Source organism: Calypte anna, chromosome 19 (genome assembly GCF_003957555.1).
Source record: "Calypte anna isolate BGI_N300 chromosome 19, bCalAnn1_v1.p, whole genome shotgun sequence".
Classification (NCBI taxonomy): domain Eukaryota; kingdom Metazoa; phylum Chordata; class Aves; order Apodiformes; family Trochilidae; genus Calypte; species Calypte anna.
In genome coordinates this window covers 6,817,780-6,840,806 of record NC_044264.1, presented here as the reverse complement: position 1 = coordinate 6,840,806, position 23,027 = coordinate 6,817,780, and the positions used below count along the sequence as shown (strand labels likewise).

Below are 23,027 nucleotides of genomic sequence, written 5' to 3'. Positions count from 1 at the left end.
AATGGGGGCTTGGGTTTCTTCTGATGTGCTGGGACCAGCCCTGACCCCCTGCTAGGTCCTGGCAGCCTCAAATTTGCTTGTCAGGACCTCTCCTTGTCCTCTTGGCACTGTTTGTGGTGGTGGGGCAAGGCTGCCCCAGCACCTGGGGCTCACTGTGGGCTGCAGGGCTTGCTCTGGTGGGCGGCAGCTACGCTCTCCATCTCAGTTAATCGGGATCCATCTCATCCAGGGTGATTTTGGCTTTGTGGGGCTGCTTGTCTCCCCTTGGGTTTCTCTACCTTCCCTCTATGGTGCTGGAAGCTCCCGTGGTGCTGCTTGCTAGGCTGGGCACAGTGCAGCTGAAATTGGGCACCTAGGGCTGACTCCAAGGGATTTTTGCAGCCCTGGGGGAAAGATGAGTCAGGCATGATGGAGAAGGAGAGACCAGCAGGGTCTTGGAGTGCACTGGGGAGTGGTGTTGGCCTGTGGGGTTCTCTGAGGCACTAGAGGGCAGCAGGGCCCTGCTGCAGCCACCATGGAGGGATGCTTGGGTAGTTCAGAGCTCCTTGGGGGAGGGGGGGCCTTCTAGGGGTGAACCCCAAATCCTGCTTGGGGCGAGCATCCCAGCCTCAGGTCCATGCTGCTACTTAAGCATTCCATGCATCTTGTGAGCACTGGGGATGCTCAGAGATAGTTCACCCATGCCAGCCCCCAGTTCCTTGGCACCTTGATGCTTGTACCAGGCTGAGTCTGACTGCAGCTCCCCATGCTCTGGGGCAGAGCTGAGCTGCTCCCCACCAGTGCCCACACTGTGGCAGGGTTGGCGGGGGAAGGGGTTGCGACATTTCACCGTGGTACTGCCTGGGGGGAGGTTGGGCATGTGGCATGTTTTGGCAGGAGGGGATCCCCGTGCCACGTGTGCCATTGTTTCTAACCCCTGTCTCTGTTTGCATGGTGCATGCTGCCCTTTTGCAATGCAGACGCCGATGAAGGTAAAGTCTTGTTCTCCACGCATCTCTGGCTTCCCCCTCCCATGTGCCACTGCCTTTCCCACTACCCTGTCCCTGTGTGTCACCATTAACCTGCTCCCACCACCCTGCCCTCCCCTCCCTGGGTTTGTGCCTGGCAGCCAAAGTCTGTCCTTCCATGTCACAGCAGAACTGTTCTGTATGTCCCCATGCTGGGGTGTCTTAGTGCCCTGCATTGTCATGGGGCCTCAGGGGTCCCTGGGCAGTGGTAGCAAGGGATGACCCCCATTCCCTTCCCCATGGTGTGGCTCTGGGCTCAGCCCTGCAGGGGCACAAAGCCATTCACCCCCCGTGTCCTCTGTTCAGCGCCCCCCATCATACTTCCCAGATCTCTGGTGCTGGCTGTATGTTCCCACTGTGCACAGCATCCCCAACCTTGCAGATCCCCCCACTTTGGGGGATGCTCGGTCTGGCCCTGAGACCCTTTTTCCACCCTCCAGCTGGGAGGAAGCAGTTTGCCCGACATGAGTGGGCTCAGAAAGCCGCTTACCTACTGGGCTGCAGCCTGGAAGAGCTCTCCTCCTCCATCTTCAAGCACCAGCCCAAGGGCACCCTGCAGCGATCCACCTCTTTCCGTCAGGGCCCTGACGAGGCACCCCTGGGTGACAGCAGCACAGGTAGGGTGAGGGAAGGTGGGGACAATAGGTGGCCCCAGGGGACGCCAGACTGGGGACACTCAGGGTTGTCTTGGATAGGTCCCAAGCTGACAGCGCTGGAGTGCCTGGAGGGCATGGCAGCTGGCTTGTACTCTGAGCTTTTCACCCTCCTCATCTCCTTGCTCAACAGGTACCTGCTGGGGGGGGGCGGGGAGAGAAAAGGGGATCACCCAGCAGCACCCATTCACCCCACTATGTCCCTTTGTCCCCCACAGGGCACTGAAGTCGAGCCAGCACTCATTGTGCTCAGTGACTGTGGTGGACACCCCTGGGGCACAAAACCCCGAGCTGGCAGGACAGAGCCGAGGGGCCACCTTCGAGGAGCTCTGCCACAACTACACCCAGGAACGCCTGCAGCTCCTCTTCCATCAGCGCACCTTCGCCCGTGAGCTGGAGCGTTATAAGGAGGTAACGGGGACACCTGGGGCTGCCCTTGGCTCCTGCCCTCCACTCCACACCATCTACACCATTCCCCCCACCTGGTGTCTTACCCCATGGTCATTTTGCATCAGCCCAACCAAAGCAGCTCTGCTTGGAGCTGCTTGGAGCAGCCAGGGTTTTCCTGCTGACACCAACACCATGTGGTGCAGTTCTGCCTGCAAACCTGCTGGAGTGGGAGGTGGTGGGGTGGCTGCGGGTGATGGTGGTGGGGAAAATCAGTCAAGGGGATCACTCCATGTGTCCTGGTCTCCCCCTTTGCCTACCCAATGTCACCCCTTTGCCATGCCAGCACAGCAGGGGTGCTGGGAAAGCCCAGCCTCCTGCCTAGACTGTTGAGATCAACCCCCTGACCAGCTGCCTGCCCCACTACATGGGCAGTAACAACACTTCTGCCTCCCTCACCAGGAGAACATAGAGCTTGCCCTGGCTGATGCTGAGCCCAGCTCCTCTGGCTCCATAGCTGCTGTAGACCAGCCCTCGCACCAGGCACTGGTGAGCACCTGTATTATAGAAGTTTGTAGCTTGAGGCAGTGGCCCGTGGCTTTCCTGGCCCTTTGATGGTGGTCAGGGGAAGGAGATGGGCTGTCCTGAATGGCATGAGAGTGTGCCTGCAAGTGTGCATCTCAATTCCAATTACAAGGCGTGGAGACGGTGTCCCCTGCTGCTCTGGGAGCTGCCAGTGCCTCAGGCAGGAGGGTGAGGAGCCTTTGGGCTGTCCCCAGGTTGCTCTGGTCCCCAATGTGCTCAGATCCCCAGTGTGCATGGGTCCTCAAAGGGGTGCTCCAGTCCTTGCTGGAGGAGGCTGCAGAGACTGAGGGGGGCTGCTAGCGCCAGCCCTGTGCTGGCTTTCATTCTGCAGCTGCCTCAGCATGGCATTCTCCACCCTGGCCAGCATGTCCCTGCCCAGAGTGCTGCATACAGCCTCCTCCCTTGCATGGTCTCCATTAAACAGGAGTCTTCTTGGGTGGGGACACTTTGTCTTGCTGCTGCTGGTGGCTAAGATTGCATGCTCCCTGGATGGCCCAGGTCCCCCGTCCCTCCTGTCCATGCTCTGGGGTACACTGGCATCCCAGGCTGGGTGCAAGCATGGTGTTACCCACAGGTCCGGTCACTGGCCCGCTCGGATGAGGCGCGAGGGCTGCTGTGGCTGCTGGAGGAGGAGGCACTGCAGCCAGGTGGCAATGAGGACACTTTGCTGGAGAGACTTTTCTCCTACTACGGCCCCCAGGAAGGGGGGAAGAAAGGTCAGGAAGGGCCTGGCACCATGGGGCCATGCATCTGTGAAGTGCCAGCCCCTGCCCATTGATTCTGTGTCTCCTTTCAGGGCACAACCCACTGCTCCCCAGTGACAAGCCTCGACACTTCCTTCTGGGTCACAGCTCAGGGACCAACTGGGTTGAGTACGATGCCACGGGCTGGCTCAACCACGTCAAGCATAACCCGGCCTCCCAAAATGCCTCCATCCTGCTGCAGGAATCTCAGAAGTGAGTGAAGTCCCAGGGCCTGGGAAGGACAGTGCAGGGGGGGAAAGAGGTGATTTTGTGGGTGACGTCCCCACCTTGCCCTGCAGGAAGGTCATCAGCAGCCTGTTTGCTGGCCGGGGCGGGTCGGCGCTGGTGCTGTCAGGCTCGGTGGCAGGGCTGGAAGGGGGCTCCCAGCTGGCCCTGCGCCGAGCCACCAGCATGCGCAAAACCTTCACCACCGGCGTGGCTGCTGTCAAGAAGAAATCCCTCTGCATCCAGATCAAGCTTCAAGTGGTGAGTGAGGGGCTGCCGAGGCGGGGTCCCCGGGTCCAGCTTGGTCACCGCTGCCTGTCACTGCTCACCCCTCTTTCCCCTGCCTGCAGGATGCCCTCATCGACAGCATCAAGAAGTCCAAGCTCCACTTTGTGCACTGCTTCCTGCCCAAGGCAGCGGGGGGCGGCGGGGACCCCCGAGCTCTGCCGTGCCGGCGAGTGAGCGGCAGTGAGCTGGAGCTGCCCACAGAGCACTGCGAGGCTGGGCTGATGCAGCTGGATGTGCCTCTCCTGCGTGCACAGCTCCGCGGCTCCCGCCTGCTTGATGCTCTCCGCATGTACCGACAAGGTGAGCTGTGGGATGCCACCCACAGCCTGCTGTGGGTGTGGGTGCCACGTGGGTCCTGGCTGCCTCTCCTCTCTGGCCAGCCAAAGTACCCCCAAGGAACCCTTTTCAGCATGTGCTTGGAGCCTAGTCTCTGCCAACTGTCCTCCCTGAGCCATCCTGCCCCCCCCTCCCCTGTGGAGTTGTCTGCACTGGGGACAGGCATGGCCTTAATTGGGTGTCTCCACTGGTGCTGCTGGTTCCTGGCAGCCATCCCACTGGCAGCTGGCTCCTGTCCCACCGGGACCAGGGACTCCGGGTCGTGCTCAAAAAAGCATTTATCGATACATGTGGCCAGCTGCCCAGTTGAGGTCTTATTGCCTGGAGGCCGAACCCTTCCTGCCGCGGTTGGGAATTGATGCCACTAGCACACCTTCTGGATCGATGGCTATGGCCAGCCGACTGTGCTGGGGTCAGCATCCTCATCAATACCCTACTGTTAATTAAGATGTGGAAGCTCAGCACCTCCAGCCTGATGCAGAAGTTGGCTGCAGCTCAGAGTGGCGCTGGGGCAGGGCCTGTTTACTTGCACATGTGTCTCTGGCCACTTTCTCCCCAGCTCCCAGCCAAAATTGCTGGAGAACACAGCCAAGGAAAGCCTCACAGGGAAGGTCAGGGCAATAAAACTTCTTCTGGCCCCATAAGTATCTTGTGCCACCTGGGGTGACCCCATCAGCTACCCTAAAAAATGGGACCCAGCAAGTCAGGGCAGATGGGGCTGTCCCTGGCCATCCCCCAGGCATCCTGGCTGCCCCCAGAGCCCTGCTCTCCCTTACCCCCTGCAGGGTATCCCGACCACATGGTGTTTGCTGAGTTCAGGCGACGCTTTGACGTCCTAGCTCCACACCTAACCAAGAAGCACGGCCGCAACTACATCGTGGTGGATGAGAAGCGGGTATGTACCCTGGTCCAGGCTGTCCTGCACCCTGCAGTGCCACCAGCTCATTCCTGACACCTCTTCCTCCCTGCAGGCAGTGGAGGAGCTGCTGGAGTCACTGGACCTGGAGAAGAGCAGCTATCACATGGGCTTGAGCCGGGTATGATGCCTGACACTGGCAGTGGGTGATGGTGGTGGCAGAGGGTAGGGGTGGGTGGCACAGTGTGGCACAGCAGCACAAGGGCAGCACTGTTCTCTCCCCGCCTATGGCATTCCTCGGGCTGGGGGAATAAAACCCCCACAGTGGGACAGAGCCAGTGGCTGCAGAGGGGAGACCTGCATCCCCACCGGTCAGTGCAGTGGGAGGGTGGCACGGCGTGCTGGAGGGATGCCGGCGCCCATCACCATCTCACCCTGCCCCCTTCCTGCAGGTATTTTTCCGGGCTGGATCACTGGCCAAGCTGGAGGAGCAGCGGGACGCACAAACCAGCAGGAACATCACCCTCTTCCAGGCAGCGTGCAGGGGTTTCCTGGCACGGCAGCACTTCAAGAAGAGGAAGGTTCGTCCCAGCGCCTCTTCCCCCCACCCCCCGGGCTCTGCTGCACAGTTTCGCCTAAAATGGGCAGCGCAGCCTTACCGCAGCCGCCTGGGCCAGCACCTCCTCCTCCCACCTCCCCCTGCGCCCGCCCAGCCCAGGGGAGCTCTGGGGGGCCAGGAGGGAACCGGAGGGGAACCAGTGGGGACGGCGCTGGGCATTACCACAGCGGGATGGAGCTATGTTGCAGCTCCTGCTTTCATTAGTAAAGAGGTTGTAAAATAGGCATCTCAGCAACACCTCGCAGGAGTAGTGTTTGGAGAGGCTGGAAGGAACAGAACAGCAGATGAGCCGAGTACAATTAGAACAAATGCAAACAAAGGGGGAGCGCACCAGGGTGCTGGCAGGGGTGCTGAGTGCCCACCCACCTTGATTCATCCCACTGACTGCACCCTGTGCAGACACCGTACCTGTTGGTGACACTGTGCCCTGTGCAGATTCAGGATTTGGCCATCCGGTGCGTGCAGAAGAACATCAAGAAGAACAAGGGAGTGAAGGACTGGCCCTGGTGGAAGCTCTTCACCACCGTGCGGCCCCTCATCGAGGTGCAGCTCACTGAGGACCAGATCCGTGGCAAAGACGTGGGTATCCCTGCACCAAAGGGGATGCTGGATGGGGCAGGGTGGGCTTGGGGGACTGTTGGTCCTGGGAATGGCCCTGTGCTGGGATGGGATTCAATGGGATGGGGTGGGATGGGATGGAGGACTCCATGGTGGGGTGGGCTGCAGGATCTCGTGGTGGGTTGGCGTACAGGAGGTTGCAGTGGGGTGGGATGCAAAACCCCAAGGAAAGATGAGATACAGGAGCCCAGGGATGGGTTGGGATCCAGGACTTCATGGTGGGGTGGGATGTAGGACCTCATAATAGGGGAATCTGTGGGATTCAGGACAGTCTACTCTGCACCTCCTCAATGTCAGGCTTGAATTGCTCCCTAATTTGCGAATCAGCATGTCATTACCATCCCAAGAGCTGGCTGTTGCATGAGCCCAATTACAAGGCGTGGAGAATGGAAACGAAACCGTATGCCGAGAGGCATGTGTGGGGGGCTCCATGCTGCGCTGGCAACCAGACACTCGTGCCCCTGCTGAGCCTGCCCGGCACGGAACCGCTGCCTGGCTCAGCTTTCACCCCAACACACTGAGGACAGGAACAAGGGGTGGAGGCATCTGGGCTCCCTCCTGCCCTCCTCAGCCTATGCTGGGACCAGAGGAGGGGATAGAAAGATGTGCTTGAAGCTGGCAACCAGGCACACCTCCCCAGAGCTGGCTGGTGGTCCCCGGGCATTCCAGTGGGTCCCCTCCCTCCCCACCTGGGCTGGGTGCCCCCAAAGCCTTTCTCAATGGGTGGGTTTGCTCCCACCTCCTCTCCGGGAAGATGTGGGGATCCCTCTCCAGCTTTGCTGGGGCTGCTTGGTGTTTTGACACCATTTATGGGGCTGGAGTGCAGTGGCTGAGCAAGCTGGGGAAAGTCCCTGCCCAGCCCTTGGCAGGAGAGAGCAGCCCCCGCCCAGGGAGCCCCCACCCTGCCCACTCAGCACTGGGGGGACACTGAGGGGTAGAGACTTGCCCGGCTCCTGCCTGACAACCTCTTCTCCTTGCACCTCCCCCCTCCCTCACTGCTTGCTCTGTTGCAGGAAGAGATCCAGCAGCTGAAGAACAAACTCGAGAAGGTGGAGAAGGAGCGGAATGAGCTGCGGCTCAACAGCGACCGCCTGGAGAGCAGGGTGAGTCCTTGCGGGTACCAGAAAGGGGTGTGGTGCTATGCCAGCCTGTGGCAGCAGCTGCCCCAGCCCACCATCCTATTTCACACCCCCCCCCCGGCAGATTACAGAGCTGACATCAGAGCTGACAGACGAACGAAACACTGGCGAGTCGGCCTCCCAGCTGCTGGATGCTGAGACAGCTGAGAGGCTGCGGGCCGAGAAGGAGATGAAGGACCTGCAGGTAAATGCTCCTCTTCCTGACCTCATGGTCTCCCCTATCCCCTACCCCCGGTGCTAACCGTGCTCCTGTCCCCTTCCAGGCTAAGTACGATGCTCTGAAGAAGCAAATGGAGTCAATGGAGATGGAGGTGATGGAGGCTCGGCTCATCCGGGCAGCCGAGCTCAATGGAGAGCTCGACGATGATGATTCAGGTGCCATCCTACCTCCCATACTCGCCAGCCTGGGTGTCCTGTAGTCACAACACCGTGTACCCATCTCCACCATGGCCCTGTGCTGCTTCATGCAGCCCCTCGGTAACCCCATTTCCCTGCACAGGTGGCGAATGGCGGCTGAAATACGAGCGGGCAGTGCGGGAGATCGACTTCACCAAGAAACGGCTGCAGCAGGAGCTGGAGGACAAACTGGAGGTGGAACAGCAGAGCAAGAGGCAGCTGGAACGAAGGGTGAGTGGGGTCACCCTGGGTCACCTCAGCTTGGGGATTCATAGGGGGTGGGCAGCTGCTCCTTGCTCAGTGGTGAAGGAGCACATGGCTGGAGCAGTGGGGACATGGTGGCTTCCTGGAGCCCTGAGCACCCTGCCCATTCCTGCCCACAGCTGGGGGACCTACAGGCAGACAGCGAGGAGAGCCAGCGGGCGTTGCAGCAGCTAAAGAAGAAGTGCCAGCGCCTGGCTGCCGAGCTGCAGGACACCAAGCTGCACCTTGAGGGCCAGCAGGGACGCAACCACGACTTGGAGAAGAAGCAGCGGAGGTGGGGACAGCGTGGTTGGTGGAGGGGAGTATAGGGCGGGTTGGATGATGGCATCCTCACTGCACTGTGAGCCTCTTGCAAAGTGGCATTACCATTTTAGCAGGGATTTGGGCACTTCACCAGCTCCCACTTGGCCGAGGTGTCTCCAGTGGGATGGGCTGTCTGGGTTGGATGTTTTCATTGGGGGGGGGGGTACCCTGCTCCCTTTCTGGGGGGCCTGGAGCCAAGTGATCCACCCATGTGGGACTGTGCCCCATAGTGGAGGCTGCTCATGCCCCATGGCTCAGCATGGCATTTGCTGTCATTCTGTCCCCTCTCCCAGCCCCAAAGTTTGCTAACGTTATTAAGCAGGCAGGGACGCTTTCATCTCATTATGGTAATGATTGCCACACACAAATACAGGCGAGAGAATCCAATCTAATTAATTTCAATTTCTGTGGATTGGAGTCTGTGCTAATGCAGCTGTTTATTACCCAGCACATGGAAAAAAAGGGGATTAGCTGCTGAGGTGTTTAACGCAGGTCACAAACTTGAGCTCTGGGTTGTTTCCCAAGCCCCAAAGGCAGTGATTTCAGAGCAAACACGTCTGATCCCATCCCAGGGGCACTGGGAGAGGCTGCCCAGCTCCAGGCTGTGCTGAGCACGTCCCCACTGGGGGCTTGTGTCCCCTCCAGGGATGGGACTGCTGCCATCTGACTTAGGACTGTGGGAGGCTCTTGGCTGGGAGAGCCAAGCTGCAGCAAGAGCCCATCTCTGATGGAGCCTTCTCCATGTCCTGCAGCCCCTCTGTGTCCTGGAGATCCTCTGCATCCTGCTTAGAGGATGTTGTGTCCCTGGCCACCTCCATGTAGCCCCCCACCATTAGTAGCCACAGTCCCCACTGGCACATGCCAGCCATGCACTGTGGGTGCTGTGCTCTCTATTAGCCACCAAGTGAAGACATCAGGAGGAGTTTCTCCAAGTGGCTCTTTGCCACCATGCTGGCAATTAAAGGCTCATCAGCAGCATGCTTTGAGTGAGCAGCTGGCGGAACGCCACCCTTCCCAGTGGCCTGCTGCCACAGGGTGGGATGCTCAGTGTCATGAGGCTGGGGACCTGTACAGGAAGCTGAGTGTCCATCCTGCTCTCCCCACACAGATTCGACAGTGAGCTCTCACAGGCACACGAGGGAGACACAGAGGGAGAGGCTGCAGCGGGAGAAGCTGAGCCGTGAGAAGGATGTGCTGGTGCCGAGGTCTTCGGCCTCAAGCAGCTGCTGGAGGTGAGCAAGATCCTGTCTTCTCCCTAGTCCCAAACTGACAGTGGCTGACAGTGACCCCCCTCTTTTGGCAGGACAAGAGTCTGACATCACCGGGCTGACTCAGAAGGCAGAGGCGCTGGGGCTGAGCTGCAGGACATCTCCTCCCAGGAGTCAAAGGACGAGGGCTCCCTGGCCAAGGTGAAGAAGCAGCTGCGGGACCTGGAGGCAAAGGTCAAAGGACCAGGAGGAGAACTGGATGAGCAAGCTGGACCATCCAGATGCTGGAGCAGTACAACGGGGAGGGGCAAGGTTTCTGGGTGGGGTGGTTTCATGCAGGGCTGTTATTACCTGGGCCGGGCTTGCCCGGAGAGAGGCGATTGCCCCTCAGCCCAGCGTCAGGGCCAGGCATCACGGCTGCCGGCACAGCTCCTGGCCCTTTGTGCCATGGCCCGGCAGGTCACCGTGGGGCAGGCAGCCCTGCCGGCCTCAGACCAGGGGGTTTTCTGGGTGAGTGACACCCAGGGAGTGGTGTGGGGGGTGTCCCCATGTACCCCTTTGCTCTGACCAGATCCCCTCCATTTGCAGGCGAAGCTGCGGCTGGAGATGGAGATGGAGCGGCTACGGCAGACCCATGCCAAGGAGGTGGAGAGCCGTGACGAGGAAGTGGAGGAGATACGGCAGTCATGCCAGAAGAAGGTAAGGCTCAACTGTGGCCCCTCTGCCCGGGGGAGGGAACAGAATGTGTACCCGTGTCCCAGCTGGGTGCTTGGGAGCTGTCAGCTGGGCACAGTCACGCAGCACTCAGCTTCTACACAGCCCGCCACAGCCCAGCTCTGCTGGCCCGGCAGGTCCGACCGGTCCCTTTGCTGCCCGGGCCAGCACATACCGGGCTTTGTGCCTCTGGTTGCACAAACACCTGGCCAGTGGGGTCACCTGACATCCCCCCTGTGTGGGGACACGTGAGGGAGGCATGTCCTGGCCCCTTCCTGCCAGCCTGACCATCTGCCCGGGATGTCCCCCAGCTGAAGCAGATGGAGGTGCAGCTGGAGGAGGAGTATGAGGACAAGCAGAAGGTGCTGAGAGAGAAACGGGAGCTGGAGAGCAAGTTATCTGCCATCAGTGAGCAGGTAGGGCACAGGACAGCCAAGCACATGCCTTGCTTTTGGGACCCCAAGATGGCCATGGCAGCCTGCCAGCACAATGCCCTGTCACGGTCCCCCTGCCACAGGCCAACCAGCGGGACTTTGAGACTGAAAAGCGCCTGCGCCGGGACCTGAAGAGGACAAAGGCACTGCTAGCTGATGCGCAGATCATGCTGGACCACCTGAAGAACAACGCACCCAGCAAGAGGGAGATAGCCCAGCTCAAGAACCAGGTTGTGCATCCATACCCCTCCCCAAAACCTCAGCCTTTGAGGGATACACAGGGCATCCCCATCCCCTGGCCAGGTGCTGAGCCATGTCCCCACAGCTGGAGGAGTCAGAGTTCACCTGCGCGGCTGCCGTCAAGGCCCGCAAGTCGATGGAGGTGGAGATTGAAGACCTTCACTTGCAGATCGACGACCTTGCCCAAAGCTAAAGCAGCAGTAAGTTTTTTTAGGGTGCATTTCTACATGATGGGGCCATGGCTCACTGGCACCTGGGGACAGGATGCCCACCAACACAGCACAAGCCAGCAGGGTGGTCCTACACTGTTTGGGTTGGTTTTGGGGGGTGGATGCCCTGGTCCTGGGGTGCAGAGGGAGACACAAGCGACTCCCCCCAGCTGGAGGAGCAGCTGAGCCGGCTGCAGAGGGAGAAGAATGAGGTGCAGAGTCGGCTGGAGGAGGACCAGGAGGACATGAACGAGCTGATGAAGAAGCATAAGGCGGCTGTGGCCCAGGTGAGGGGGAAGCAGGAGCTGCAGTACCTCCAGCCTCCCTGTAATGTCCCTTTTGGAGCTGGTGCAGTGGGGTCTCCCCTGATGGCCCTGATGTGTCCCACAGGCATCTCGGGACCTGGCACAGATGAATGACCTCCAGGCACAGCTAGAGGAGGTCAGCAAGGAGAAACAGGAGCTGCAGGAGAAGGTGGGAAGCACTAACATGTACCCTGAGTGAAATGGGGACGATGGGGGGGGGCACCCAGAGACCCACTGCAATCACCATGGCGGGGGGACCTGCAGATCACTGCAGATCCTGCAGAGCACTGGGCCGTCTCATAGGAAGCCGTGAGACAAGAGTGGTGGGGAGGGGAGACATGTCGGAAAGGTGGTGGTCAAGGCTGAGGTTGTGCCCCCTGCCTGCAGCTGCAAGGCTACAGAGCCAGCTAGAGTTCCTGGAGCAATCCATGGTGGACAAGTCCCTGGTGAGCCGGCAAGAGGCCAAGATCCGTGAGCTGGAGTCCCGGCTGGAGTTTGAGCGGACACAAGTCAAGCGCCTGGAGGTGGGCACTACCTTCTCTCCATGGGGACCTTCCTTCCTGCAGAGACACCAAGCTGCAAAGCTGCCCAGAGAGGGTCCACCAAACACATCCCCAGTATCTCCTCCCAGGAAACCCCCACACTGCAGCTCTCTGCTGCCAACAGCCCGTCCAGGCAGGCAAAGCTCCCTGCAAGCGCCGATAACAGTAATTCACCCCCCCAGCCCAGCAAAGAGCTGCTCTTTCCCTGCATTGACTTAGGGAAATTATAGACTCTCTCAGCCCCGCTAAAACTCATCCTGGCTTGGTATTCTGCCTCTTGCAGCTCTGCTGGGGGAGTGGAGCAGCTTAGCTCTCCTCTTAATATTTTCCGAGCTGTTATTTCCCTTCCCTGCTCGCTCTGCTGGGGTCATAAATATGCAGCGGCTGGCTCAGCGGCTGGGGGAGAAGGGGAGCTATTTTTTCCCTACGTTACAGGCTGTAATTACTTCACACACAGTTAAATCTATTTTTCCAATTTGGCAAAGCCCCCATGGGTTGTTCTGCCCCTTCTCTTGCCCTGGGAAGGGGGTTTCTCCTTCATGTCCTCATGTAAGTTCACCAGGATGGGATCCATCCTGCCATGAGCTCTTGGGCATTGCAGCAGTGTGCAGGGGGTCCATGGGGGGATCTGCGGTGACCCCGTGCCCCCCACTCCACAGAGCCTGGCCACGCGGCTGAAGGAGAACATGGAGAAGCTGACGGAGGAGCGGGATCAGCGTGCAGCTGCTGAGAACCGGGAGAAGGAGCAGAACAAGCGGCTGCAGCGGCAGCTTCGCGATGTCAAGGAGGAGATGGGTGAGCTGGCCAAGAAGGAAGCTGAGGCCAGCCGCAAGAAGCATGAGCTGTGAGGCACCCACAACAGCCCAGATGGAGGGACAGGGGGATTTCCCTTGTACCCCAGCTCAACCCTGCTTCCTCCCCACAGGAGATGGACCTAGAGAGCCTGGAAGCTGCCAACCAGAGCCTGCAGTCAGACCTGAAGCTGGCCTTCAAAACGCATCGGGGACCTGCAGGCAGCCATTGAGGATGAGATGGAGAGCGACAGCAATGAGGACCTTCATCAACAGGTGAGAGTGTCTGGAGCTGGCTCCTGTGTGGGGCATGTCACCAAGGCTCACTGCTTCTTTTCACTACTTCTGAAATGTCATGGGAACCCTTCAGCTCTGCCTGGCCCTGGCAGGGTGCCATCTGTCTATCCATCCATCCATGCATCAGGCACACATGCATCTGTCCATGCACCCGTACATCGGTCTGTGCATCCGTCCCTCCACCCACTCACAGCCCTACCTGCAGCTTCACCTGCTTGCAAAGGTGCCCAAACTGCAGCCAGGGCTGTGCTGGCCAGCTGGAAACCACACAAGGAGCCCCAGGATCCAGGGCAGCACAGGCTGGCAAGAGGTCTGGGATGCTGGGATCCAGCCCAGGATGCAGGGATCCAGCCTCATGCAGCCCTACACCAGGGCTGGATTGCCCTTCCCCATCATTTAATTTGTCCCCCTCCCCATTCATTCCTCACCTATTTGGTCTTTTTTTTTCCCTTTCATTTGATTTTCTTTCTTTTGTGTTTCTCCCGTCCCTCCCTGACCCCACCTCCTCAACCCCTCCCAGTTTGCAGGACATGGTGGCAAAGTATCAGAAAAGAAAGAATAAACTGTGAGGAGTTCCTCTTGCCTTCCCCCCCTCCCCTAACTCTCACCTCACCCCCGTGGGCCCGGGGTCCCGCATGCCACTGGCCCACCTCAGCATGCCCTAACAGCACCCACAGCACGGCACATAACTGCATCTCACACGGGGCGACAGGGGACAAGCCCCTGGGTCAGGGTGGGGGGTGGTGTTCTACCCTGGCTAATCAAAGTGGAGGGGTGATGGAGCCCCACTACCACACACAATATCCCCACCCTGTGGTCATTCCCCTGTGATCTGGGTCCCAATTAACTAATGGCACGTTCGCCTGGACAGAAATTGGATTTGTTGTGGAGTTTTCATTCCACCAGGTTTAAAACCTGAGCTGCCCCCAGAGTTTGTTCAAGGGGCTCTTTTTTTTTGGGGGGGGGATGTTTGTTGTCATTCTGTGGGGTTTTTTGGGGTTATTTTGGTTTTTATAATCCAAGCCGAGCATTGCCAGGCTGTGTTACAGGGTAAGGAGATGCACGTGATGGAGTGCAGCTCCTTGCTTTGCATTTAATGAGGAGGATTCACGTAGAGGGTCTATCCCAGCCACGCTTCCCCCATGCCGTCTGTTGCCGTCCCCAGGCAGGGAACCATCCCAAAGCCGAGCGGATAAAACATCCGTTTAGGATTGTATGATAGATCACTTCCCCAGCAGCAGCTCTGTGGGAGCCCTCACCTCTTGCTGGCTGGCGGCAGGGTGGGGAGAGGGGGGGTGGCCCCGTGCTGCTTCGATTTCCTTATAGATCCCGCCGGTACTGCCATAACCCTAATGAAAGCAGTAAGCAGTTAGGTATTAAGGGAGATTTATGCAGGGATGCTTTTAACGTGGAGGAATGGATTTTGCAATGCATACAGCACCTTCTTTCTCAAAGCAATCAATATGGTTACGAACGGCCATTATAAATTAGATGGTTTAAGCCAGATAGGGCTTTTTTTACACCAGGATGTAAATCAGGGACTCTCTGGCACAGCAGGGCTGTAAATCTGCCTGCCCTGTTCCTGCGTCCGCCTTGCCAGAGTCGTTTCTGTTCTGCCTGCTAAACTCCTGTTTACCCAGGGCCATCAACATCCCTCTTCCTCGCTGTAATTTTGTACTTGATGACGGCCTATAAAATGAACCCACTTATTTCCTTCCTAGCTGGAAATCTCCCATGTTTCTGGAGCCATCCCCTGCCTGCTGCCCCAGTGCCAGCCCCCATGTCTTATATTTCCAGCCCTGGAGCTGTGCAATAGCAATGGGGACAGTGGCGCAGAAGTGCAGGAGTCCTTTGGCCAGGGAGTGGGTTAGTTTTGGGGTTCAGAGGGTGGCACAGCTGTGCTTTGGGAAACCCCTTGCATGCAAGCTGAGCTGTACGCATGCAGGCTGCGCCTCGGGAGATGGGGGTTCACCCATTCCAAGGCACACAGGCAATGAGTGCTGGGGGGATGTGGTGCCTGCCAGCACAATTTTGCCTCCCCAGCACCCAAAATCTCACTGCCCCATACTCACCTCTTGCTTTCTACCACGCTGACCTGCTTCTGTGGCAGTGATGGTGACTCGGATGTGGACTCGGACCTGGAGGAGCGTGTGGATGGGGTGAAGTCCTGGCTTTCCAAGAACAAAGGCTCCTCTAAAGCACTCTCAGATGACGGCAGCCTGAAGGGCAGCAGGTGGGTGCAGGGCTTGGGTGCACAGAGAGGGTGAGCTGTGCTGGGGGATGGCCAGGGTGCAGGGTGAGCACCCATGGGGTGAGGTACACTGGGTGCCATGTTCCCAGCCAGTGATCATGTGGCTGGCCAGGGAGGGGTGGATGTTGGTGATTGACTTGGTCTCCACTGGGGTCAGATGTTCTCCTGCCCAAGGGGACCTCCCTGGTCTCCCTCCCCAGCATCCCAACAGGATCCACCACAGGATCCACACCACATGGGCATCTGCAGCCCTCCTTGTCTGCATGCCCAGGGTTCACAGGGCAGGATCCCCCCTCCAACCTCCCATCCTTTGCAACCCTACCACATCCCTCTCCACACCTCTCAGCAAGCGCTGGCTGCTGACACGGCCCCCAGCAAAGCAGAGGTACATGGGGACATGCTTGGGTGCACCCCTGGCACAGGCCCCAGGAGCATAGGACTGGGGCACACAGCTCTGCTCCCATTCCCAGGGAATGTGCTTGCCTGAGAGAGCAGATTGCTTTTATCCAAACCCAGTTTCCTAGCAGAGCCCTTGGGAGTCCCAGGGGGTTCACCACCCTCTGCCAAGCAGGGGAGGGGGGAAAGATCTGAGCCTGTTTTTCTTAATTGGTTTAATTTATTCAGTGCTGCAGATGTAAAACATTTTGTTATTGGAGATAATTCCACCTTTTTCTGAAGCCAGGAATCAAACACAATGGCTCCAGGTAGCCGACAATGAAATAAATTAAACACAGCACTTTAAAAAGGGAATCAAAGTGCTGGGCTAGAACAATTCTCCCACTTACACGACATTTTTCCACTATGCTATTTCCTGCTGATGCAAATTATGGAGGCTGCCTCTCCCCCCCTCCTCCATCACTCTCTCACCTCCATCTCTCTCTTGTCCCCCCAAACCCGGTGCATGCATGGGGCCGTGGTGCTGCTGGTGCAGGTCAGCCCTGACGGACGGTCCCGATGCCGAGGAGCGGCCGGTATCGGTGTCGAGCTGCCTCAGCTATAGGAAGCGGCCAAGCCTCAAAGATTCCATAGGTGGCAGGGGGGATGAGCAGACACTTTTCAGCACCCTGGGCGAGCGACCGGCTTCCCCTGAGCGTGCTGCCCGTCGGGCAGCCCGGGCCGGTGACACCGAGGACCGGGCGGCCATTATCGCCCGCGCCTTCGCCGATGCCAGCAGCCGCGCTCGCCAGGGCTTGGGCAAGCGTTGGTCTCTCTCGGCTGCTGACAGCGAGAAAGCCTCTGTCGCCTCTGCCCCGGTGAGCCGGGCCTCCTCTGCCTCCTGGCGCGAGCTGGATGATGGGGATGAAGGGGATGAGAGGTGCTCTCTGCTGAGCTTCGCCCTCTCCAGCCCCGGGAGCTTGCGGAGCCGGCGTGGGTTACCTGAGAGTCGACCCGAGTCGCGGTTTTCGCTGGCCCACAGCCGTCTGGAAGAGGCAGATGAGGGATCCCGTGGGCAGCCCCCCCTGGGGCGCAGCTTCTCTGTACCCCCCCGGCCCCGCAGTGCGGCCTCTGAGGAGGGGGGTCCTGGGGACGCCCGCCCCGTGGGGCACCGCTCATACCTTGACCCTGACCTGGAAGCTGCCATCCAGGAAGTGCTGAGTTACCGCCTACCACGGGCCAGGGGCTTCTCCAGCCCCGAGGACGACTCGGGGGATGACAGGCGGAGCATTCGGAGCACACGGAGTGTGCGGAGCGCAGCCCCACTGGGCGCTGCCGACCACCCCCCCGGCATCCTTCGTCGCTCCGCATCTGCCCTCGACTTCTCCCGGCGTGCCGACCGGCACCGCAGCAGCTCTGGCTCCTCCGAGGGAGAGGAGCGGAAGAAGAAGAGTACCAAGAAGCACGCCAAGAAGGCCAAGAAGAAATCAAAAAAGAAGAAAAAGAAGCAGCAGTCATCATCCGACTCAGATTCATCCTCTGAGTCCTCCTCCGATTCCTCCTCTGGCTCCTACCGCAGCACTTCCAGTGTCAAGAAGGGTCCTCGGGGGGCAGGGGGGGAGGAGCCAGGACGCCCGGGCCGGGGCAAGAAGGAGGAGAAGCAGCGAAAGAAGCAGGTGGACAGCCTGATGATGAAGTACCTGTACCGGCCTGAGAGCGACTGAGGCAGGAGGTGGGAGCAGTGTGTGCTGTGCAGCATGAACCGCCCCGTGTGCCACTAACCGCTCACCCTAACCCTTGTCCAGCTCCAGGGTGTGGAGCCCACGTCCGTCCGCCACCCTGGGATGAGGCACCCAGCCTTGCCTGCAGCCAGCCCTGCTTTTGGGGTGCTGCAGGGCATCTCCAGCATGTGTCCAGCCATGGGGAGCGTCCCCGGCATAGCCGCAGCGGGACCAGCAGCTACCTGTGCTGCCAGGACGCAGCGTGTTCACACAGGACACTGGGAAACTCTAATCTCTTCCCTGCTCCCTGGCCAGGATGTGGCTGAATTTATTCCTTCAGGAAATCTAAGGGTTTGCTGGGGCCTCCTAGCTCGCCCCATAGATGGTGATGGGTCCTGGTGTGTGATGGGTACTAACACGCACCTGTAGCTGTGTGAGCATGGGAACAGGAGCTGGGGTGGGGGGTGGTGGCTTAGAGGGATTTCCTCGGGTGGCTGTGTCCTGCTGCCCTGCACCATGCAGGAGGTTGGGGGGTGACCAACCTCACTCTGTGGGGCCTTGGAGCTCTGTGCCCTGTTTGATTGTGGAGAAGGGGCAGGCCGGGGCTCCCCAGAAGTGATTTGGGAGCAGGTTCAATCTTTTCTTATAACTTGAACAGGAGTAGAACTGGAGGAGGGAAAAAACCTTTTGGAAAGGTGGTGGCATTTAAGTTGCCAGGAAAGGCATCACAGGGGGGGAGAAACACCCCCAGCACCCAGCCATGGGCTCCAACTGGGACCCTTGAGTGACGACACCCATGAGCACCAGTGTTGGCATCCATGGCCACCAGCCTTTTTTGGAGTGCATGGTGCCAGGTGCCCAGGAGGGGCTGCAGCCACTGGGCAGCCTGGCAAGGAGTCATTTAGGGTGGAGCATGTACCAGAAAAAAAAAAAAAAGGTGGTGATGGAGGCTCCATCTGGCTCTCAGCGCAGTTAGAGGGGAGCTATGCCCGGCAGCTGAGCCCTGCTGGGGCATGGAGCCCTCTGGCCCCCACTAACCCCTTCTCTCCCACACAGCCCCCCAGGCTCCCGGCACTCCTTCGCCTATGACAGATGGGATGAGGAGCAGGACACCGGGGACAGCACACGCCGCTCCTCCCGCAGCTCCCCCAGTGCCAGCGAGGTGGAGAGCCGGGGCGCCGAAACCCCTGCCTAGCGCCCCCCTCACCCTGCCCCATCACCTCAGAAAACACTCAGCTCCTTCACGGGGCCACCCCGGGCAGCCGGTATTTCTTCTGCACTGGGGTGGGGGGGGATATACACACAGCCATCCCCTCCAGCCCTGGCCATGGGGGACACAGCCCGGCCGGCTCGCTGGCTGCACCCCCTGTGCCATCCCCACCCTGCCACCCCCTTTCTGTCCTCAGCGGTAGAGCCGGCAGCTCCAGCACCCTGGGTTTGTTCCTCAGTGCCTGCTGGCTCCTTATTTTATAATTTAACTCCTCCCTGCACCCCAGGCACTACCCCCCCATCCTCTTAATCCCCTTTTAGTTGAGCCAAAGATGTCTCTCGCTGGCTGGGCTCTGGGGAGCAGCCACCCTGCAGCCAGGAAGGGGACATGGGGACAGGGTCCACATGCCCCCTTAGGTTCTTGTCATCCCCTCCCTGGCCCTTGACCCCTGCCTGGTTGTTTTGCACTAGCCCAGCTGTGCGTGTGTGTGTCCGCGCCCCCGGCCCCACCTCTGACCCCCTTTACTTTCAGTATGAAAATAAATGTCATTTTTGGCTGGTGACACTGGCTGCCGCCTGCTCCATGTGCTGCGGGCATTCTCCCATTTCAGGGGGAGTCTTTGCATGGTGGCAGGGACCGGAGGTATAGATCTAACCCCTGTGAGGATCCAGAGACTGAGCCTAGCACCTTCCCTCAGCCCCCTGCACTCAGGGGTGATGAGGAGGGGGGAGATGGCTTCGGTGGGTGCTGGCACTGAATCATTTATCAATCTTCATAAATATGCAGATGAGCAGCAGGGATGGGAGCCCTCTGCCTGCCGGCGTTAATTATTAAAGGCAGCAGAGATGATGTGCATGGCCAGCCGCCTGCATGGCACATGGCTTGGCCTCAGCCCTGGCACCCACTGGCCCATTCCAGGTGCTACCCCCTGCCCACTTCCCCCAGCCACAGGGATCCCCCACACCCCTGGGACCCTGTCAAACCAGGTCAGATGATTCCTTTTCCCACCATCTCTTGGAAGTAAATGGGCCAAGCTCAGCACTTGCTGCCATAAAGCCACGCTGCGCTAATGCGCTTTCATTAAGTGGGAGCGATCTAATGATAATAAAATGGCACATTTAACATTAAAACATTTAACTTGACTCCTATGCGAGTGTGTCTCTCCGCACTGTTCCAGCTCCATCTTCATGAAGCTGACAAAGCTCCTTAATTTGTTTCCAGGGAGCGGGTGCTCGGTAGAGACTGCTCGGTACCGCGCACCATGGGGGATGCTGGGATGTGGGGAGGAGGGTACCAGGATGCTGGGGTGTGGGGATATAGAGATGCAAAAGTGTTGGGATGTGGGGGTTCTGGGCTGTCAGGATGCAGGGACACAGGTGCTGGGGTGCACAGATGGAGGGCTGCAGGACAGAGGGGTGCCAGGATAATGGGTGCTGGGATGGTGCAGACACCAGGATGTGGTGAGACGGAGATGGTGCACATGAGGATGCTGTCACACTGGGGTGTAAGGACACTGGGGTACAGAGACAGCTGCAGGCCACTGCAGTGCTGTGAGGGCACAGCTGTGCCCCGAGCTAGAGCACAGCCTGGAGCATGCCAGGGAAGCGGGTGATGGCAAAGGGGGCTGTGCTATGGACAGCTTCTCACCCAGGCTCAGCTGGCACAGCAGCTGCCCCACCACTGCTGCCAGCTTGAAACCATGATCTGTGGGAAGGAGAGGGTGGTGCTGGGGACACAGCCACCCCTACAACCCCAGCCAGCTCTGGGGTGCTGGGAGAAGGGTGTACTCAAGGGCAGGCAGCCCGTTGATGCCATGGGGGGCTTGGCTTAGCCCAAAGGTGATGAAGCAGGGACTGATTCTGCCCATGCTGGGGGTTCCTGGATCCTTCTCCCTCCAGTACCAGACATTGGTGCACAAGGGCTGGGGTCACCACATTAGCCTTGACCATGTCCAGGTGGTCGCAGTGAAGGAGGCCTGGATGCCAGCCCCAATGGCAATGGCATTGTAGGTGGCCTGCTGGGGCTGGCTGGGGGCAGCCATGTCCATCCTTGTCTCTGTCCCCTCTCATCCCCCACTGGCTGCTGGGAGCTGAGCCAGGGGGAGGGACGGGGCAGAGTCCAGCTGAGCCCAGCAGTGGTGGAGCCTTGGCCACCTTCCAGCTCTCATGGGTACAGCAGGGACACAGGGGGTCTCATCTGTCCCATTCCTCACCAATGCCTATGCCCAATCCCACTGGGAAGGCTCCAGTGGGACATGGGACTCCATGATGTTCCCATTTCTGTGCCAATTGGAAACCCCCAGCTCGATTCAAGGAAACCAGGGTTGCTGTTTTGTTTTGTTTTTTTTTCCCTCGGGCACAATTTATTACAGCCATAAACTACTTCGTTGCCATCTTTTGTTATCGCTGTTATTTTCTTTTTTTTGGGAGATCAGAGTGATTTAGCGCTATCCAGAGCAGCCCACACACGGTGCCCATCCCCATGTCCCACTGTGATGGATTTTGCAAGTCTGCAAAATGGTTTTTTGGGGGGGAGGGGAGTGATTTGGGGTCTGGGTCTCAGCAATGCTTTGCCTGCCACCACCGCTGCCCTGTGCTGCCTGACAGTTAATTAGGGGAATTAATTTACTCGGCTTTCCGTGGTGTAAAAAGCATTATTTACCCGTTAATTGTCGTTATTACCAAATGTTAAATATCATTATTTATTTATTTTGCCTCTTGCCTTGGTGATGGATGAGGCATTGGGGAGAGTGGGAGGCCCACACCAGGCTGGGGGGGTGTCCCAGCCCCCTGTAACCACACTGCCTAGCCAGGTCACAGGGACACCCAGCACAGTGCAAAGGCAGAACAGGCTGCTTGCAGCAATGGGGAGGTGAGAGGATGCATGTGGGGAGGGCAAGGAAAGGTTGGAAACCCCCCCTGGAGCCTCCTCCACACCACTGCCCAGGACCATTAATGCAATGAGTGAGTGCTGGTCTCAGCATCACCGTGATCCCCGGGGCTCTGCACTGCATGGTGCCTATTAAATCAGCACATCCTCCCTCACCTTTGATGTTACAAATAATTCACCAATTTCCCCAGGTTTCAGCTGTCTTTTTTTTTTTTTTTTTTTTTTTTTCCTTTTCTTTGAACAGGGCCCTCTACCTGCTCTTCCTACTTTTTTTTTTTCCTGAGATGATGGAGAATAATTAATTATCCGTGAAATGTTAAATGGCAAAAATGAACTCCTCTCCTGCTTACAGCGCGTTAATAGATTGGGCTGGAAAAGCCTTGGTCATTGTGCTGTGAAGACAAGGAGCCACCAGTGGAGTACAGGGGCACTCACCAGAGGTGGAGGGAACAGCCATGCCCTAGCTGGGTGGGACACAGGCTACACACCTTCCCCCTCCAGCACCAGCAACCATCCCCCTGGCTCAGTGGGACTCCACAAGCCATTGCTTTCATTACATGGATGTCCCCAACCAGGCTTTGGTGGCTGGATGGGAAAGCTTGGGGCTGGCACCAGCTTGGGGAGGTGGATGATGGGGCTTTGGGGACAGCCTGGCATGGCTATGGGAGCCACCCGAGCACAGATCCACATGGGGCTAGAGAAACTGGGAATGAGGAGTTTTGGCCAAGGCTAGGCAGGGCTCAGCAGTGGATTGCTGCCTGCTGGGCTCTGTACGCTGCTCCCAGAGCACCCACTGCATCCATGGCATAAATTGCATCCACTGCACCTGGAAGCCCATCATCATCATCATCATCCACACCAGTGCTTCATGTCAGGCTGCTCCAGCCTCATCCTCCAGAAAGTGCAAACCAGCACTTGAAAAAGAATTAGGGAGCAACATAGTTGCCCATTTAGCCTTCACGATCCCCAGTGCTTTGAAGTTATCTGCAAAGGGTTTGTTTGCTTTGTGTCAAACCCATCAGCCGCCAACGGCAGCCCCTCATTAGCAGTCCAGGTACGTGCCTGGGGAAGCATTGGGTGGATTAAAATTATTTGAATATCAAAATATTAAAAACTTCAATTTGGCCTCAAAATGCTCATCTTCCAAACCCTACCAGGGCTTTGGTGCATTAAACATTGATGGAGCTGCCAGCAGATCAAAGTTTCGGGTTTAGAGCTGAAAGTGCTTTGCAGGAGCACCAGCTGCCCCCTGCCCACACTGCAGCCCCCCAGGGTGAGACAGATCGCAGCATCGCTGCCCACCCTGCTCCCACTGCAGCATGGGGCTGGTGGCAGAGAGCCCATGCCATGGGGCTAGTGGCACTTAGTCTGTGCCATGGGGCTGGCGATGCACAACCCGTGCCATGAAGCTGATGCCACCAG

At 58.6% G+C, this 23,027-nt stretch overlaps 1 protein-coding gene across 1 annotated transcript in view; it reads left to right on the top strand.

Moving 5' to 3' along the window:
* Positions 1-19,278, top strand: part of MYO18A (myosin XVIIIA) — a 36,399-nt gene extending 17,121 nt beyond the window's left edge. Inside the window, 38 exon segments of the mRNA XM_030462702.1 lie at positions 960-971; positions 1,448-1,624; positions 1,703-1,793; positions 1,879-2,071; positions 2,510-2,596; positions 3,207-3,348; positions 3,429-3,588; positions 3,675-3,861; positions 3,951-4,188; positions 5,010-5,119; positions 5,196-5,261; positions 5,533-5,661; positions 6,135-6,278; positions 7,331-7,420; positions 7,521-7,640; positions 7,720-7,831; positions 7,956-8,083; positions 8,236-8,390; positions 9,528-9,558; positions 9,560-9,614; positions 9,617-9,651; positions 9,731-9,767; positions 9,770-9,919; positions 10,199-10,326; positions 10,653-10,757; positions 10,859-11,005; positions 11,101-11,199; positions 11,201-11,215; positions 11,395-11,511; positions 11,615-11,715; positions 11,924-12,053; positions 12,731-12,915; positions 12,996-13,062; positions 13,064-13,144; positions 13,687-13,724; positions 15,270-15,392; positions 16,342-17,517; positions 18,563-19,278. Coding sequence (XP_030318562.1) covers positions 960-971; positions 1,448-1,624; positions 1,703-1,793; positions 1,879-2,071; positions 2,510-2,596; positions 3,207-3,348; positions 3,429-3,588; positions 3,675-3,861; positions 3,951-4,188; positions 5,010-5,119; positions 5,196-5,261; positions 5,533-5,661; positions 6,135-6,278; positions 7,331-7,420; positions 7,521-7,640; positions 7,720-7,831; positions 7,956-8,083; positions 8,236-8,390; positions 9,528-9,558; positions 9,560-9,614; positions 9,617-9,651; positions 9,731-9,767; positions 9,770-9,919; positions 10,199-10,326; positions 10,653-10,757; positions 10,859-11,005; positions 11,101-11,199; positions 11,201-11,215; positions 11,395-11,511; positions 11,615-11,715; positions 11,924-12,053; positions 12,731-12,915; positions 12,996-13,062; positions 13,064-13,144; positions 13,687-13,724; positions 15,270-15,392; positions 16,342-17,509 — 5,153 coding nt within the window. The 3' untranslated portion in view covers positions 17,510-17,517; positions 18,563-19,278.
* The last annotated feature ends 3,749 nt before the right edge of the window (positions 19,279-23,027 follow it).